The 16,701-nt window shown below is 40.3% G+C and overlaps 1 protein-coding gene across 4 annotated transcripts; it reads right to left on the bottom strand.

Moving 5' to 3' along the window:
- Window positions 1–721: 721 nt before the first annotated feature.
- On the bottom strand, window positions 722–7,017 carry LOC100049403 (LIM/homeobox protein Lhx8). Of its 4 annotated transcripts, none has more exons than XM_020702226.3 (9): window positions 6,841–7,017; window positions 6,199–6,279; window positions 5,819–5,944; window positions 5,547–5,668; window positions 4,949–5,166; window positions 4,754–4,857; window positions 3,127–3,222; window positions 1,256–1,445; window positions 722–1,177 (listed from the first exon to the last, which is right to left on the bottom strand). In XM_020702226.3, the coding sequence occupies exons 1-9, from the start codon at window positions 6,919–6,921 to the stop codon at window positions 1,101–1,103; spliced, it is 1,095 nt and encodes a 364-aa protein (XP_020557885.1). In that variant the 5' UTR covers window positions 6,922–7,017; the 3' UTR covers window positions 722–1,100. The 4 variants fall into 4 exon arrangements, with proteins under 4 accessions (XP_020557885.1, XP_020557884.1, XP_078801860.1 ...); XM_020702225.3 differs by having other exon boundaries at window positions 4,949–5,169; window positions 6,841–7,016; XM_078945734.1 differs by lacking the exon at window positions 6,199–6,279 and having other exon boundaries at window positions 6,841–7,015.
- Between the last annotated feature and the right edge of the window lie 9,684 nt (window positions 7,018–16,701).

Genomic DNA, 16,701 nt, shown 5'->3' with positions numbered 1-16,701 from the left:
CCCCAGAATGTAGATACAACCAAAACTGTAGTAAAAACTTTGGTTTTCTCTGATCGCTCCTTTAAAGCCCAGATTTTATGCTGCACAACAACGTTTATCAGCTTTACGGAAGGGGGATTTGCTAAAACTGTTCATTGTTTATCCTATTTCTATTGAATCTCAAACCAAGTCGTGTTCAGGTCAACATCTATATAGAGGTAACCCTTGTGCTATCTTAGAATACCCCCCTCCCTTTACATTGATGTGTTGTCCCTACCATAACAAAGGTGGATAAAGGTGGAAAGAGTTCATGTAATCCATTAATACTTGTAAACTTTTGCTTTGATTTAAATCTTCAGCCAACCCATAAGTCCACCCCACAAATTGATGAGCACATTTCATTTTTTGTAGCATGTATGCAGTGTTGTATGTTTACTGGAAGTAAGTTGTTTCTGGCTTTAACCCTTGTGCTATCTTAGATGACCCCACCCTTACATTGACGTGTTCTTCCTACCATGACAAAGGTGGATAAAGGTGGAAAGATTTCATGTAATCCATGGACACCAGTGAAGATCACAAATCATTGAAGAAAAAAGGTTCAGAGCACTTTTTAGTGGGTCTAAATGACCCAACTCCCAATGTTAAAATGCCTAGGATAGCACAAGGGTTACATCCATTTTTTAACCCTAAATCCAGATCATATCTTCAGTCTTTTCATTTATTTGCTCCTTCACATCCCAGCTTTGGGAAATTAGACATTTATTCTTCGAACAAACTTCACATACAATAAATTAAATTGCAACAATGTCATTTCAACAAGTTCACCTTCATATGGACGTTTATATCTGACGCCTTTCACGCCGACTTTTTTAAACTCTAACGACACACAGAAGAAAGGAAAACTCCACAGTTCTGTGATAAACATCAGACGGTACAGTATGGAAGGGGTAACCATGGTAACCAACTATCACCTTGTGACCAAAAACAGAAACACGGAAAGAGGAATGACGGTCCAGAAAGAAAACTAAATGGAGTCCAGGGTGGATGTCGGAATGGTGGTGCTTCTACGGAGGAGTGAGGAGGCTGCTGTGTGTGGGGGTGGGTACACGTGAGAGTCCAGCTCAGGCGTGGGAAACCGGCAGGGAGGTCATGGTGTGGGCCGGCAGCAGCGGTTGAAAGATGGTTGAAGAAGAGTGGACTGCAGACACACACAGCACAATTACTGCAGGTCGGACTCACGCAAACATGGAGGTTGGAAAAACGGCGCCATGCTCACTGTCTATGAAGGAGTGCAGGGCAGACAGCATGGACCCCTCCGAGCCGCCGTACGCCGTGTACTGCAACTCCTCCGGGATGGGGGTGGACTGAGGCAGCCGGCCGGACTGCAAGGAGGTCATGGGGCTGCTGGAGGAGTGGTTTGGACTCACGTGCTTTTTGTGGCGTGCTCGGCAGTTCTGGAACCAGACCTGGAGGGGGCACAAAGTGAATGAAACGCTGCAGACGTTCAGATACAGACTTTAAACAAATGTTCCAGCGAAGGAATCACTACAAGCTTCCTGGATCTTCTCCTTACGGAGCTTTTTCTCTTAAACTCTGGATGCCTCAACATGTGAGTGGACCTTGTGATGGCTCACAGACCCGAATCAAACTGTGCCCCCTCAGCATTTTTCCATGAGGAAAAGTATCTTAAGTACTACATTAATCATGAAGTTAATGGTTTATTATGGTCTAAATCCCTCTGAGCCTCTGGTCTGCAACTTGCAGTTCTGGAGCCAAATGGGATTCTTTTACCCCTCCGTGTTACCCCGTCATCTCTGTGGTTAAAGAAATCTGTTTTTTTAAGTAACTGTAAAGTTAAAAGCAAGTGGTGATTTTTTTTAAAGTAGAGTAACTCAAACTTTAGACAGTACGTATTACTCTGCGAGGAAAAGGACTACAGTACCCATAATGCCCCAGCAATCCATCAAGAGGTGCAGCTTCTTAGTTTAGCAAAGACAAATATTTAGACACATTTGGAGGTCAGAAAGTTCAACAAGAATTCCTACTTAAGGCACACCGGATAATCAAGCCGATTTTCTGTTTTTGAACAAAATTTGAGGATTTTAAGCGAACCTTACGGTAGGGGGTCACTTAACTAGATCTAATTTAGTGCTAGTTTGTTAGATCATTAAGGGTATTCCCTTTCCGTTAAGCTTGTGCTGCATAACACGACAGCCAAAGATGGACAAGAGTATTTAATTTATATTTTTGAATGCTCATTTCAACATTAGCTGACCTGAATTTGGTTTGTATATGAATAACAAAATAAATAAATAAACGACGGAGAAAATATTAAGGAAAGCGAGCAGCTGCAAACGGAAAGGGAATATTAAAACTGGAAGTGGCACAAAAATTTTCCCTTGTTATACATTGTTGTAATTTTTATGTAGTAATACAATTCAGAAAATGCTTTTGGACTGTTTTTTTATAATGTCCACGTAAAAAAAACAGTAATAAATAACTTTTAAAAAAATCATACACGATTGGTTTTATCTTACATCCCTTTCTGTTAGAAGCCGTGTCTCTGCTTGTTGTGTTTCTGGATTTATTCATTTGTAACAGGGTTGCTTTTTGTGATGCAGTATTTGGTAATTTGCACCAGGATTTGCTGTTGTGTTTTAGTATTTGTTCACTGGGATTTGTTGTTGTATCTTAAATGTAAGCGTGTCTTTCACCTCTCGACCACCGTATAAAACAGGCCTTTTATTTTGAAAGGAAGTAACGTGAACTTTTGTCTAAAGTCATAAACTATTTCATATTTTTAAAAACGGCTATTTTCTCTTAAAGTTTGTTTTATTTATGCAAGAAAATAAAGCTCATTTATATTTATCAGTAACAATAACCTAAATAGAAATCAGAGTTTTATTTTCCTAAAGGTCGAAATCAGACTTTGTTCAGTGTCATTGTCCCGAACGGCTCTTTTGACGTTGAAGGTCGCAGAACTCTGCTGTGCGGTCACCTGATGCACGTTCATGCAGAGACCTTTGGAAGATGAAACCTGAAAATCCTTCTGACTTGCAGACTGCAGTGATTCATCCCTGAGGAAACTGCTTTTGGGTTCAGATGTTTGTCGCTCATCTGTTCCGTCATCAGTTTAGTCTGACTGACCTGGATGACTCTGCGACTGAGGCCCGTCTCCTCCGCCAGCTTCTGCAGAGTTTGAGCATCAGGGTTGTTGTCCTGAGCAAACTGAGCCTGCATCACCTGCATGGAAACACGAGCAGGAGGATCTATTGTGTGGAAGATAAAGTCCGTGTTGTGATCACTGCTGCTGCAAAAATCTGAGGAGGTTTAAAAGGACATCCATTCAGAACTTCAGAGGAACAACTATTAAGATTCTCTTTAGGTTTTTATCTCATACTGTTTTACTTTGGAGGGAAAATCCTGAATGTAGACTTTCGTTAAAAAACATGAAGGGATTCTAACAAATATAAGAACTAGAAGAAAAAAAGTCATCTGGTCCTGCAGAGGAGAACCGCTCAGATCTATTTTGTTAAAAAAGACAAGACAGTGGCTTTCTTTTTTAATGAAACCTGAATGTTTTTTTTTCTTGCAGTTCGTTAATTTTGGTAAAATATGCCAACATGTTCTCACATTTGTGGCAAAGTGCAAAAAAAACGTTAAAACCGTAAAATGATGCATAAGGATTGAAGTGGAAGAAGCTCAGGAAATCTAAAAAACAGTTTGACAGATGCATAAAGAAACTACAAGTCACAAACCAAAAGCTGAGTTTCCAAATACTTTTGCAAGATATTTAGAGTTTCCGCTTTTGTTTCATCTAAGTTTTCCTAAAAATGATGTTCATAATGACCTGTAGCTCAGGTTGGATGCTGATGATATGATCCAAAGAAGTCCAAAAGTATATCAAATCAGAATAATTATTCAATTTCTTTTATTCATTATCTACAACTGACATTTTTAGTCTTAACAGTCACATGCATGCATGAAGGTCTGTCTTTTGCAGAACTGATTTTATTTTCCTCTTTCTCAGTTTTTAAAACTTTTAATGGTTTCTGTCTGCTTTCACCAGAACCTTTCGGGTTCTGAAGCACCAGCCGTTCTCCCTGTAAGAACCATCATTCGCTGAAGCTGCTCCTCACCTGAGGAAAACGAGAACGTCACATCTTCTGTGGAGATTTTTTTACACAACTTTAAAAAAGTCTTTTAGCTTTCCACTAAAACATTTATATTTTAGTATTTTTTCTTATTTTTCTAAAAGTTTTTTAAATCAAACATTCATTTTTTCATTTAAAATGTCTTTATTTTTTAATATAAACTATTTTAAAATATATATTTCTATTTATTTTAGCAGGTTTACTTTCTCTGCTTTGAGTTTTATTAAAATTAAATGACAACATTTTAATTCATAACATTTTAATCTCCGAATTCCTTTTTTACGATTATTCTATTTTCTATTTTTTCTATTTTGTGTGTTTGTAGTTTTTTATTTTTTGTTCTGATTCATATTAAACTTTTCGTGTTGCGAATGTTTGCATGAAGAGTTAGAATTAAGTAAAGTCTGAATTCGCGTTTTCAGTCCAGAACTCACTGCTTTGTTTTGTCTTCATGGTTACATAGAAAAAGTGAATTTGACAGATAGAATTGTCGGAACAAATGGAGTTCTTTATCATCTGACAGTTAATATCTATAATTTCTATCAGGTTTTGGCAAAAACCTAAAAATAAATTAGTGAAATAGTCTGGTATGGGCGCATGCGCGTGGACGGTTCCGGTACCTGCAGCTGGTCGGCGGTGAAGCTGGTCCGGGCTCTCTTGGAAGGTTTGGGTTGGTTGATCTCTTGCTCCGTGGGAACGGCTCCCTCCATGTTCACTCCGGTTCCTGTAGACGTTCATCGGCATGCATAAACCCTTTGATCGTCCGCATCATCACCGGAGCCCGTTTTTCCGGCTCCACTATCCAGCCGGCTCACCCTTCTCCACGGCCCGCTTCAGGTTGTCCAGCATGCAGTCGTAGTGGATCCGGCAGAGCACCTTCCCCTCCACCAGTGCGAACTCTTCCCCGGTGGAGAGCTGCCTCTTGCAGGAGAAGCAGGCGAAGCAGGCCAGGTGGTACACGTTCCCCTTGGCGCGGCGAACCCAGTCCGTGGAATGGATGTTCCGGCCGCAGCACGCGCACCAGGTGCCGTATCTTCTGCAGTGCACGGGCCACGTGGAGCAAATCAGACACCGGGAGAGCCAGACGTTGAAAACGATGCTCGATCATCATTATTTTATCTAAGCCGGGACTTTGAGGCCGTTTTATTCTTAACAACCTTTTAGGCAATTCAAGGAGGTATTTGTGCAAAATGTTCGTTATTTTACAAAAAAAAATGCGCTGTTAAAAAATATGAATAAATAAATTAATAATAATACACGTTGTTGGACTTTAGTTGCACAGGAATGCAGATTCAGGCCGAACTTTCCGATTTATCCGCTGATGTGCGCAAATGTGGTGCCGTTTTCTGCTGTTATTACATTTAAATACAATTTTTCATTTTTAAAAACGAGAATAAAAGCTCGTGCACATACCGAAAGTAATCCAGTTTGCAGAAAATCTCCTTTTCTTTGATGTAGCAGCTCGCGTGGCTGCCAAGTGAAGTCTGGCACACGCTGCAGGACAGACAGCGCACATGCCAGCACAAGTCGTTAACCTAAAGCAAAGACACGATCAATTAACTGAAGACAAGTGTGGGTCGGCCTGCGCACTCCTGCGCGCGGGGCTGTTACTTCATGTCTTTTTCATCGAAACCGCAGTAATCCAAACGCAAACGCTGCTAAACGCAAAGCAAACAGAAACTTACTTTTAATAAATACTTATCCACTATTTCCTCGTTGCAGTTTGCGCACACGCTCCTGCAGTGCAAAGGCGCGGAGGCCATGGCCCGCGGGGACGCGGCGTCCTCATCCAGAACCTCCAGCGGTGCGCCCTGAGGACAACAAACCAGCCGTTTGAAGATTACGCGCAAGAACGCCTCCGACCTGGAGACCACCGTGAGCTGCGCGTTGTCGGTTCACATCCCACTGACGCTGCAGAGGAGTGAACTACATGGCGGGGAGGCTTTGTTTTTATTTCTAAAACTGCAAAAGTTTGAAATGTGTGACAGAAACGTCATCGCAGCGGCTTTAATTTAATAGGGACAATTATGCTCAGAGGAATCGAACAAGCGGCGCGCCAGCCTACCATGATGTCGCGTCTGGCCTCCCTCGAGCATTTGCTGAGCAGCTCTTCGTCTCCTTTGCAGTCCTCACACATGACGAAAAGCTGCGGCGGGAAGAGGTTGTCGGTTCGTCAGACGGTGGCAGCTGGCTTAAATGCCTCGCGCTCCTTCCCATAAATATCATGCCTTCCACTTTTCACCATGACAACGCCGCCGATTACCGCCATGACATTTGAAACGCCGGGATTGTCATTACTTACAAAAACGGACAACACTCGACCTCATACTTGGCGCACGTGCATTATGTTCTTGAGCGTGCATTTGTGCCTCGGCTGCGGCTGCGCCGTGAACCAACACACCCATTCAGACTGTCAATCACCGAAGCAGCGCGGGGCCCCAAGAAAAAGGGGGATTGATTTATTTAATAACAGCAATTAAAAGACTAAGTTCGCCACAAACGTCTGACCGGGCAACAAAAGGTGAAGAGGTCTCATTAACTACTTGAGTTTTAATTGCAGAATTCAGGAAAGTCATTTTCTGTGACATTTCTGCAAATCCTGAAATCTGCCCGCTAACCGGGGGCCGCCGCTTGCCGAGGCCCGCTCCAATTTAATTGGCCGTTTAAGTCCCCATTTGTTCTGGTCGGAGGGATGTCTGTCACTCACCTGGTCATCGGGTGACAGAGACTCGCGCTCTCTGCCTTTGACATCGCAACACTCAACTTTCGCCTCACTTTTCCAGCGCATATCTGAGTCCCGGACGCGGCAGCACCAGGTTTTCCTCTGCGGCGCTCGCGCGTCCTCCTGTCAGCCAGGTCCTCCTTTCTGCGGGGCGGATCGGTATTCCCGTTTTCCTTAGGCCCCGCCCCCTATTAAAATAAGCTGTTATGAAGTTTCATTTATGAACGTCGGCGCATCAAACTTTCGACATCTCTCTTCGTTTTCCAGCATTTTACGCACACAAATCACAAGTTCCTTATTTCAGCCTGGAGGGCGCAATCAAACTAAAGTATTTTAAAATTGTTTTTTATTAGGCTTTTATTTTTTAAGCAGGGGCACTTGCGTAATCATTTGTGTTCAGTCAGATGTGGTTTATTAACCATTGAGGAGCATTTTTGGACGCAAAACATCAGACTAAAAAAGCCTTCATCTTTGTCCTGCGTTTTTATTCTGTTATTTCCATCAGAAAAAAATATTTTACATGTTTTGGGGGAAATAAATAAATCATAAATGATAAAAAATAAAGTTAATGTCGTTAATATATTTTCGCTATTTTAAATGCATTGTTTGGATCAAATGTCAAACAGAAAAGAGAGCATTAAACAGTCAGCTGGGATAGAAATAAAAATTTCACTGTTATATTTAAAGCAAAACTTTCTAAGTCATCTTTAATGTTAAAACCTGTAAGAGGGCAACCTGTTTGAAGATAATCTACAGTTTATTACAGATGAAAAACATGATATCAGTGGTTTTCTGTACAGTAATAAAGCTGACCTTTATTTGATGTATCATTTTTCAGCTGTTTTTATCTTCTTTCTTATTTAAAAAATAATTTCATTTTAATTGCATACAAATTTCGTTGCAAAAACTAGTTGTTTTTTTTACAGAGAAATGCAAACAATTTTAGTGCAGATTTGAGCTCAAAAACAAACCTGCATTTTTGTTTTCATTTTCAGACAAATTGTTTTGCATAAAGAAAAACGTGTCAGTCTGAACCTCCAGATGGAAAATACAAGACACTGTAATTCAATTCAACCTCCTGAACTGGTGGTTTGTGAGACAAAAGTTCTTGTTCTGTTGGTGCAAAAGAGGTTCCAGTAAAGAAGAACGGAACGTCGCAGTAGCTGATATCCACCACCTGTGAAGGTGAACTATGTGCAGAGAAGGTCGTTCTTCAGGAGAGGAAGAAAATCTTTCTTTTTGTCCTTTTTTTGTTCACAGACCTGCAGTCCCACCCATCGTGCACACACACACACTCACACACACACACAAAGCGAAAGGCTATTTTGTGTTGGGCAGAATAACAGTCCAACCTGCCACAGCATGAGCCTTCATCTGTATCGCTTCATCGCAGAGGGATAAAGGAGTTAGCGTGCCTCCACCGAGATGTGTCTTGTTCCACCTGGTGGAGATGAATGTCTTCATCAGATAGCTCAGCTCCACTGCAGAGGACAAACTCCTTACTGCAGAGTTGTTGATGCTGCAGGAGAACCTTCTCCTCAGATGGCTGCTGTCAGCGCTGAGGGCGGAGGTCAGGTCCAACCTGCTGGAAGATCAGCCCCGAGCTGTGGCAGACCCAGGTGTTTGTCAGTGCAGAGGAGCTGATCCGGCTGCAGATGCAGAGAGATCGCAGCGTTTTACAGTTGTTTTCCTTTTCAGCGCTGCACGGCTGACTTCTCCAACAATTTGTGAGATCTGGACCAGACAAAAACACCGTCTTATCTGTCAGTACAACGACAAACTTGTTTCACTGCTCCTCTGAGGCCTCTGCCGCGCGTGCAGGAGGATTTATTAACACTATATCGTCATGTCTGGCCGGTACAAAGAAACGTCAGAATATGGTTGACTGTTTAGTAAAACATAGAAGACGTTTTTGTGATCACAGATTGTGAGAAGAAATACAAGCTTTGAGACTTTTTTAAAGAAACATGACACATATCTAGGCTGCAATTTAAAAAAAACACTAAAGATTTCATCACTTCTGTTTAAAAAATACGGGGTTTCCATTGAAACTGAACTCTTCCTGCATTTTGCTGATAAAAGCTAAAAATGCTTTACAGCAATACTTTAAAAAAGTGTTTAGAATTTAATCCCATTGGTGATAAAAGATGTCAGAAATTCCCTGCAACAAATAAAAAGAAAAACTAAATTTCAGGATTTTATGAGAACAGTTTAAGATTAACAGGTTAAGATTTCTTTTTTCATGGAACGCCCTTCCACTGTCGCTGCATCAGATTGACTCAGTGAAGTGTTATTAATCCAAGAGGTCAAGACGATTTATTCGGAGGAGCCTTTAGTTCATTTTATTCCTTGTGTAATGTTTTAACTTTTAATTTCACTTTTATAGGCCTTGTTAACAGTGGATTTTACTACCTCTCTAAATTTAGTTTTTATTTCATGCCATCTTTTATAAATCACTTTGTAATTCTTTTTGTGAAAAGTGCTTTAGAAATAAAGATATTCTATATTATTCTATTCTGCTCAGTTCTGCTCTGTTCTGTTCTGTTTTATTCTATTCTATTCTAATCAATATTTTGATCGGTTACAGCATCTGAAGCTGCTTTTAATCTGAACTAAATTGGAGCGAGAAAATAAAAATCATTCCATCAGGCTTTAAACATGGAAGCTGCTTCAGGCTGAGTGTGCAGTTCAGGTCATCTATGACAGTAAGAAATGAGGTACTGACCGTAAACATCAGAAACGATGTTCAAGCAAAACAGTGACTGGAATCATCGGCCTGCTGCCAACACATCGCTGGCAGACGGGCCACTTCATCACCAAACCTCAATAGATGAAAATAACCCAAGTTGGATTGTTTTTAACACAACTACAAGTTTAAAAAGGGACATTATTTCTAGATTATTTTAACAAAGAAAAGAAAAAAACCTCAGGAAAAAAACACAATTAGGTTAAAATAAAAGTACTATGACCCATAATATTAAAATTGCTCCAAGAATATATCCCAACAGGAAAAAACCCAAATTGTAGTAAAGAAATGATCAATTATTCTTCAAGAAATTAATCAAACTATTTGGCAAACTTTACATTTATATATCTGTGTTTCTACATCTTCTTTTACTTTTAATATGTTATTTTTTCAATGGATTTACAACACATTATCTAAGGTTCATATAGAAAGACGTTTATTTCTTTAGTTTGTTTTGTTTTTTAAATATACCTGATTACTGATTAAGTAAAAATGTGATAAAAAATGTCGTTTTTTTCTTTACATTTGAGCCCAAAATGGTCTCAGTTTAGTTTGAAATTTCAGAAAATCTGCAGCTCAGTGGAAAAAGGGGCTCCTTATCTTATATTCCTAAAAGTTCAAATAAGCATGCAGACATGTTTTTTTTTTAAATAAATACAAGTTAATAATGGAATTTGCTGTGCTAGTGTGACAGTATTCCCTGAAGGGGGATACAATTCACTGTGAAAATGGTTGTGAGTTCTGGAATGAAGCAGGGAAGTTCATGAGGACAGATTAATGGAGAAGATTTTTACTTTCCTTTTTTTTTTTTAAAACAACGCCAAAACCCCTCCCGAGCTTAATTTAGCATCACATTCGAATAAGGCTGCATTAGTGGACACGGATGGGCTAAACGAAAATCCACAAAATTCAGGGGGGAAAAATGGGATGAAGATTGGTCCCCAGAGCTCTCTGGAGAAATCCTGTAATCGGTAACTTCCATGTGGACCTTTGCTTTCTGAAGGACTGCAACCTGTCATTTCTTTCATTGAAATCAGTCCCATGTGAGGTGGTTTACAATTGACACAAAGAGTTTGGCGTGACCTTTTCTCCTTCCTGCAAATGGGTACTCACTGAATCCAAAGTGGCAGGGGAGGAGGCGGCGGTGTGGGGGTGTCTGTGTGTTGGGGGGAGGGAGGGGGGTTGAAATCACAGCAGTGAAAGAGGGGTCTGATTGCATTGGGGCAGCATGCGAGAGACAGCAGCGCGCTCAGCCCAATCAGAGCGGCAGAAGCAAAAAAGTGCTCTTATCAGCCCGTAATGACCCACTTGACAATCACACAGGCACAGAACGGCTCTATTTAACGCTGATTGCAAAAACCGCCGCCCCCCCATCTGAGAACGGCATGACTCCTGAGAGATCTCCCTGCCACCCCCCAGCTGAAAGGCCAGACCTTTTCTCGAATGGAATTCATAATCATCCCTCCTCCGTTTTCACTCTAATTGTTATTTTAAGACTGGCGTTGTTGTATTTGGAGCTGCAGCAACGTCTGATTACTGTTTATTGTCAGCACATCCACCTCTGCTCCACCAGCTCCGTCTGACCCTCCTGACACCTCGGCCCTCACGTCCGGCAGCAGCTGGTCGCCTGTCCTTTCTGAGGTCACCGCTCTCCCACTTCACCTGTTTGAGGTTCACGCCTCTGCGGGACCGTCCAAACCAAAGTGACTGTCAAGAATCGCTGTCATTCAAAGCGAATTCAACCTTAGGGGTGAGGATGAATTAGGAGGTCTTGCTCTGACCGCCCAAACTGGGTTTTGAACCCTCGACCCTCCTCAAAGGCTCTGAGGTAAAACAGGTTATTCATCCAGGACTTCTACGCAGAAACAAAGCTGTGAACTGTGTTTGAGCAAAAGTAATATAATATTTTGTGCTTATTTTTTATATTATATCTCGTAAAAATGTTCAATTTATCAAACCTTTTCAAAAAAAGTCAGGCTAAGATTTTTTTAAATGTTTTTTACATGTCTGAACCTAAATAATTTGGTATTTTTTTCTTATGGATTTACCCCTTGTTCTATCTTAGATGACCCCACCCTTACATTGACGTGTTCTCCCTACCATGACAAAGGTGGATAAAGGTGGAAAGATTTCATGTAATCCATGGACACCAGTGAAGATCACAAATCATTGAAGAAAAAAGGTTCAGAGCACTGTCTAGTGGGTCTAGATGACCCAACTCCCAACGTTAAAGTGCCTAGGATAGCACAAGGGTTAAAAAAAAAAGACACGTTTACCATTTATGTTTAAAAGTAATTATAGAAGCCACGTTGCTGTTAGAATTCTTTTGCCTCACTGTCACCTTGAATGTTGTGCCTTTGCAGCCATCAGAGGTACAGATATTCTTATCTCACTGTGGTTTTGTTTAATCTCCCCTCACTTATCTCAGTCAGTTTGAGTCCACAGAAGGAGATGACAGATGTTCATCTTCAAATGATCAGCACTGGGGCCCGAATGCTGGTGGCTTCTCAGAAACGCTCGTGGTCACTGAGGTAACCTCAAACTGACTAAAGTACAATTAGATAATACTGAGAAACGATGGTTGGAAATCTGATGCTGCTTTTTAAATGATTTTCTTCGTGTCTCATCATGTCTCATTGTCTTCCTCAGGTGTTCTGCAGGGTTTAGATCAGAAGAACTCTTCAGAACCGTCTGATGTTTTGTTTGTGTTTTGGATCTAAGGCGATCACGAGGACTTTTCTGACCCCATGCAGAACATTCGGCCCCAGAAGGCCTTCGTGGCTTTAGAGATTTCATCAAATCTGTTTAGATTAAGGAGTGTCAGGTACTGCAGAGCAGCCCAGATCATGATCGAGCCGCCTCCATGTTTCACAGCAGAGGCAGTTTTCAGAACTATCAAGCTGTTGTCTAAATGCTCCAGCTTGGTGCGTTCTAGGGAGTCCCTGGCTGTCTGCAGCCTGTGGACCTTTACCCTCTGTGAAGCTGTGGTCGCAGGAGCATCAAGCTGCTTGGAGATGATCTTATAGTCTTAACCATCAACGCGCTGCTTTGCAAAGTTATTTCTGATCTTCGGAGAAACTGTCCGTGTGGGACTCTGCCATGACCGCAAACAGCTTAGAAGACGCCGGTGATGCTGATCCGAGGAGTTAGCGGAGTTTGACACTTTCCTCTGGTCTTTCGTTGTTTACCCTATTTACAGAAACAGAGTTGGAACAGAATCCTTTATTGAAATTACAGCAGCATCAGATTGGCGCTCCGCGTTCTAAACAGCATAAAGGGACATAAACAGTGGGCTGCTCTTGAAACAGAATAGAAGCATTCAGACGAGACAGTCGGAGCGTCAACAGAGAATGTGTGGAGTTGTAGTGAGGAGTGATTCATGTGCATGTGCTCTGGCCTTCAGGTCTTCTTATGTAAAAACAACTAAATATGACAGTAAACCAGAGGATTCCATGATCACTACATTGAAAAATTAGTAAATAGAGAAACAAATGTTTTCATGTGAAACTAAAACTAAACTCTAATCACTGATATGATGACGAGGAGGAGGGCCTAAGCGCAGGGATGCCCAGTTTAGCTTAGTCAGTTTAGTTCAGCAATCAGCTATTGTATTTTATGACTGATTTGATGTTTTTACCGGTGTAAAGCCTGTTGAGGAGGGGGTGTCAGCATCCTAACACACCCTATTAAATTCTGAGAAATGTGTGTGAAGTTTACCTGTGCACTCCAGACCGGGTTAGCTGCAAAAGGGGTGTGAACTTTTCAGTGAGGAGAGATCTTGGTAACGATTGAAAGATATACTTGTGAAACAGAAAATGTGGATGAAATAAGTCCAAAGTCTTTGGCGGTTCGCCTCTGAGACGTCTTGCGAGCGTAGGGATGACCTTGGGCAGTGAAAAAAACGCAGAGCCCACAGATGCTGATGGTGGTTGAGGTCAGACCATGACACGGCAGAGAACCAGAGGGAGAACCAGGAGAACGGGGAGGAGGTGGGCGGCACCTGGAATGCAGATAAACAGAAACCGTCCACTGTTTGTGAATTTAAAGGCAGGAATTTGACTGGATGTGCAGATAGTGAGAACTTTAGCTATAAGTTCAGAGCGAGGACCAATTGATGAGTGGCGTGTGGCGTGAAGTAATCAGCAATAGTATGATTGTTATTTATTTATATTTGTGTGACTCCCCATTCCTCCCCCCTCAGTGAGGTTCCTTAGTGATTACAAAAGCCCACCTTAACCCACCAGTTAATCAAAAATATGAAATAAGACGCAACTTCCACACAAAATACCAGTTTATAATTTACAAGGATGTGAGATTTTCTCTTTGCCAAAATTCCAAACAAAAACAAAAGAAAGACGTGTTTCACATCAATTAGTCAGGATTTGGAACAATCTATGAAAAAAAAACAAATCAACTTCAAAAAACTGGTTAGAGAAGAACGGCTGCAGAAATACAATCAATGAATCTTATTATTTAATTCCAGGAAACGTAGAAATAAGACACAAACATGCCGGCGACTGAGCTATTCTAACCTGAATGCTTTAATGTAAAGCACAAACATACTTATATGCTACGTAGCAGTTATGCTCACATGTGTTTACACACTGTGCCTTTCTTATATTATTTATTTACTGTTTTGTCCTTTCTCCTAAGTATGTAAAAGGGGCAGAAAAATGTGTTTTTTTCTATTTCCTTTCATTTCCCAGGAATAAGATTCAGGATTTTGTGTTGGATCTCTTTGTTTTTGCTGTTTTATGGAAATGAAAGTAAGTAAATAAATAAATAATAAGTTTGCCTTTTTTTTTTTTTTTTAAACCTGTTGGATTTTTGAATAACTGTGTCAGACAAAAAATCAAAAACAATGTCAGACTTTCGAAAATTGCATTTCTGGAAATGTCTCTATGTGATTTATTACATAATATCGGTGAGCGCCGTGGGGTTTCCGTCACAGTCAGAGGCGTACCAACAGTTTGTTGACGTGAGGAAACGTCAGGAAGAGTTTTTCTGCTCTATTATCTGTTTGACCATCACAGACCAAATGAAAATGTCCCATATATAGTCTGAAAACACAAGAAGACTTATTGGTCCCACATATTTATTGTTGCTTTTGAAAAACAGATGCAGTTAATCAAGTAGCCTAAACTCATCAGAAGGGCTCCAGTGTTGGATTACCTGATTATACAAGTTATGTGTAAGATTTTTGTGTAATTACTTATGAAGTATGAGTGATATTTAGCTCTTTACATGCTCAGTAAATCTTGTATTACAGCAGACTTGCTTATTTTCTGAGCCTCTAAGTTTTTAATGTAAAATCTATAGATGTCTAAGAATATTATTTTCGCTCTAACAGACTAAACAGAACAAATCTGAGTGTTCCTGTTGCTTCCAATGCTTTCACAATATAACTATATTAAAATAAACAATATTGACCTTCAGCTAAATGTTAAATACCTTGCAGATCATTTTATAATAAACTATGTTCTGCGGGTATTATAAAGAAAAATATAAATTCTTAGATAAATCTAAAAGTGAGGGGTTACATTTGTACTAGAATAACAAGTAATCAGTACATAATACTGTTTATTTTCCCAAGTGTTTCAAAGTAAAAGTTTTAAGTTCATGTTATGTATTAATGAATGATCATATTTGCAGTTTTTCCTCCAGAGGAGATTACCTCAGATTAAATAACTTTTAAGATTATCGCTCCTCTTGCTGGTGAACTCTGGCATTCACAAATATGTAAAGTTCCCATTAAAAGAGACTTTAGTTTATCATGAATATGTTCAAAAATGTTCAAAAACACAATAAAGCAAGATAAACTTAAAATGTACACATGGTAATTCTATAGATGTTTTAATTCAATTAAGTTTAATTCAATTTTATTTACACTTCCCAAAATCACAACAACAGTCGTCTCAATGGGTTTTGTACTAATAATTGTAAAACAAACATTAAATCATAAGGATCATAAATATATAGAATTCAATAGGAAAAATCTAAACTGAACTACCTAAACAGACTACCGGTAAACTAAACTGGGCATCCCTGCCATTTGGCCCTCCTTCTCTGTAACAAAAAGCTCCTAAAAAAAGGGGAGGGGGGGGGGTATTCCGGAAAAAAAGAAGAAACCTCAGGGATATCCACATGAAGGAGGGATTCCCTCCCCCAGGACTGACAGGCGATGTACCAGAACCCGTGGACAAGAATTACCTTATCTAACTCTACAACTACACGTTTAAATAGTCCAGCAGATGGGACTCATTCATCCAGAATGAGTTGGGGGATGGCTGGGGGCGCGAGACGAGCCAGAGGTAGGATCCACAGCCAGGTGTAGGAGCAGAGACAAGCCAACAGGAATCTGGAATCGCTCCCACTCCAAGGGGAGTGGGAAAGAGGGACAGTACATGAATCGCACTGCACCAAACAGAGGCATGGAGAACTAAATTACAAATAAATGATCAAGAATAGAGGAGAGTAGAAGTAGGCGAGTTAAGTCAAACATGAAATCACGGTAAAAGTAGTTCTCACATTGACCAGCAGAGGGCGACAGAGGACCTGCACAGACAAAGGCAGGGGTCTGAAACCTGAGGCTCCCCTTGGCTCTGAAAATAAATTATAAAAATAAAAATTTGGTTTATAGTTTTTGTTAAGTCGATGAAGTTTTTTCGTCTATGTTCAGAATAATAGTATTAACTGAGATAATTAAGAAAAATGATGGCAAAATGTTTTATCTGTTTTGGGAGTGATTTATTAATAGAATTAGTTTAATGCACATAATCTCATCTCATAATTTTATTTTATTTAACACAGGGTGCACTTATATACATATTTAAAAGTTATATGTTATAAATAAATGGTTTGATGGCCACAAAAATGAAAATATAGTGAAGTTATCGGTGAAATAATTTCTTCGATTAAATGATTATGTAATGTTTTCATACAGGACGTTGTCTCAGAAAATAGCTGACTCAAAAACCCAAAGTCACAAATCGATTATTATAATCCCCTGAGTGAAAGTGTTCCGCACGCGCTCACAGCCCCGCGTGTTAGTGGGGCTTTGAAAGTGGAAACTGGCTTCGTCACGTGATCTCCCATGGCAA

This window comes from Oryzias latipes, chromosome 4 (assembly GCF_053564925.1).
Source record: "Oryzias latipes strain Hd-rR chromosome 4, Olatipes_Hd-rR_3.1".
Lineage (NCBI taxonomy): Eukaryota > Metazoa > Chordata > Actinopteri > Beloniformes > Adrianichthyidae > Oryzias > Oryzias latipes.
The sequence above is the reverse complement of the archived record's forward strand: the minus strand, read 5'-3'. Positions and strand labels throughout refer to the sequence as shown.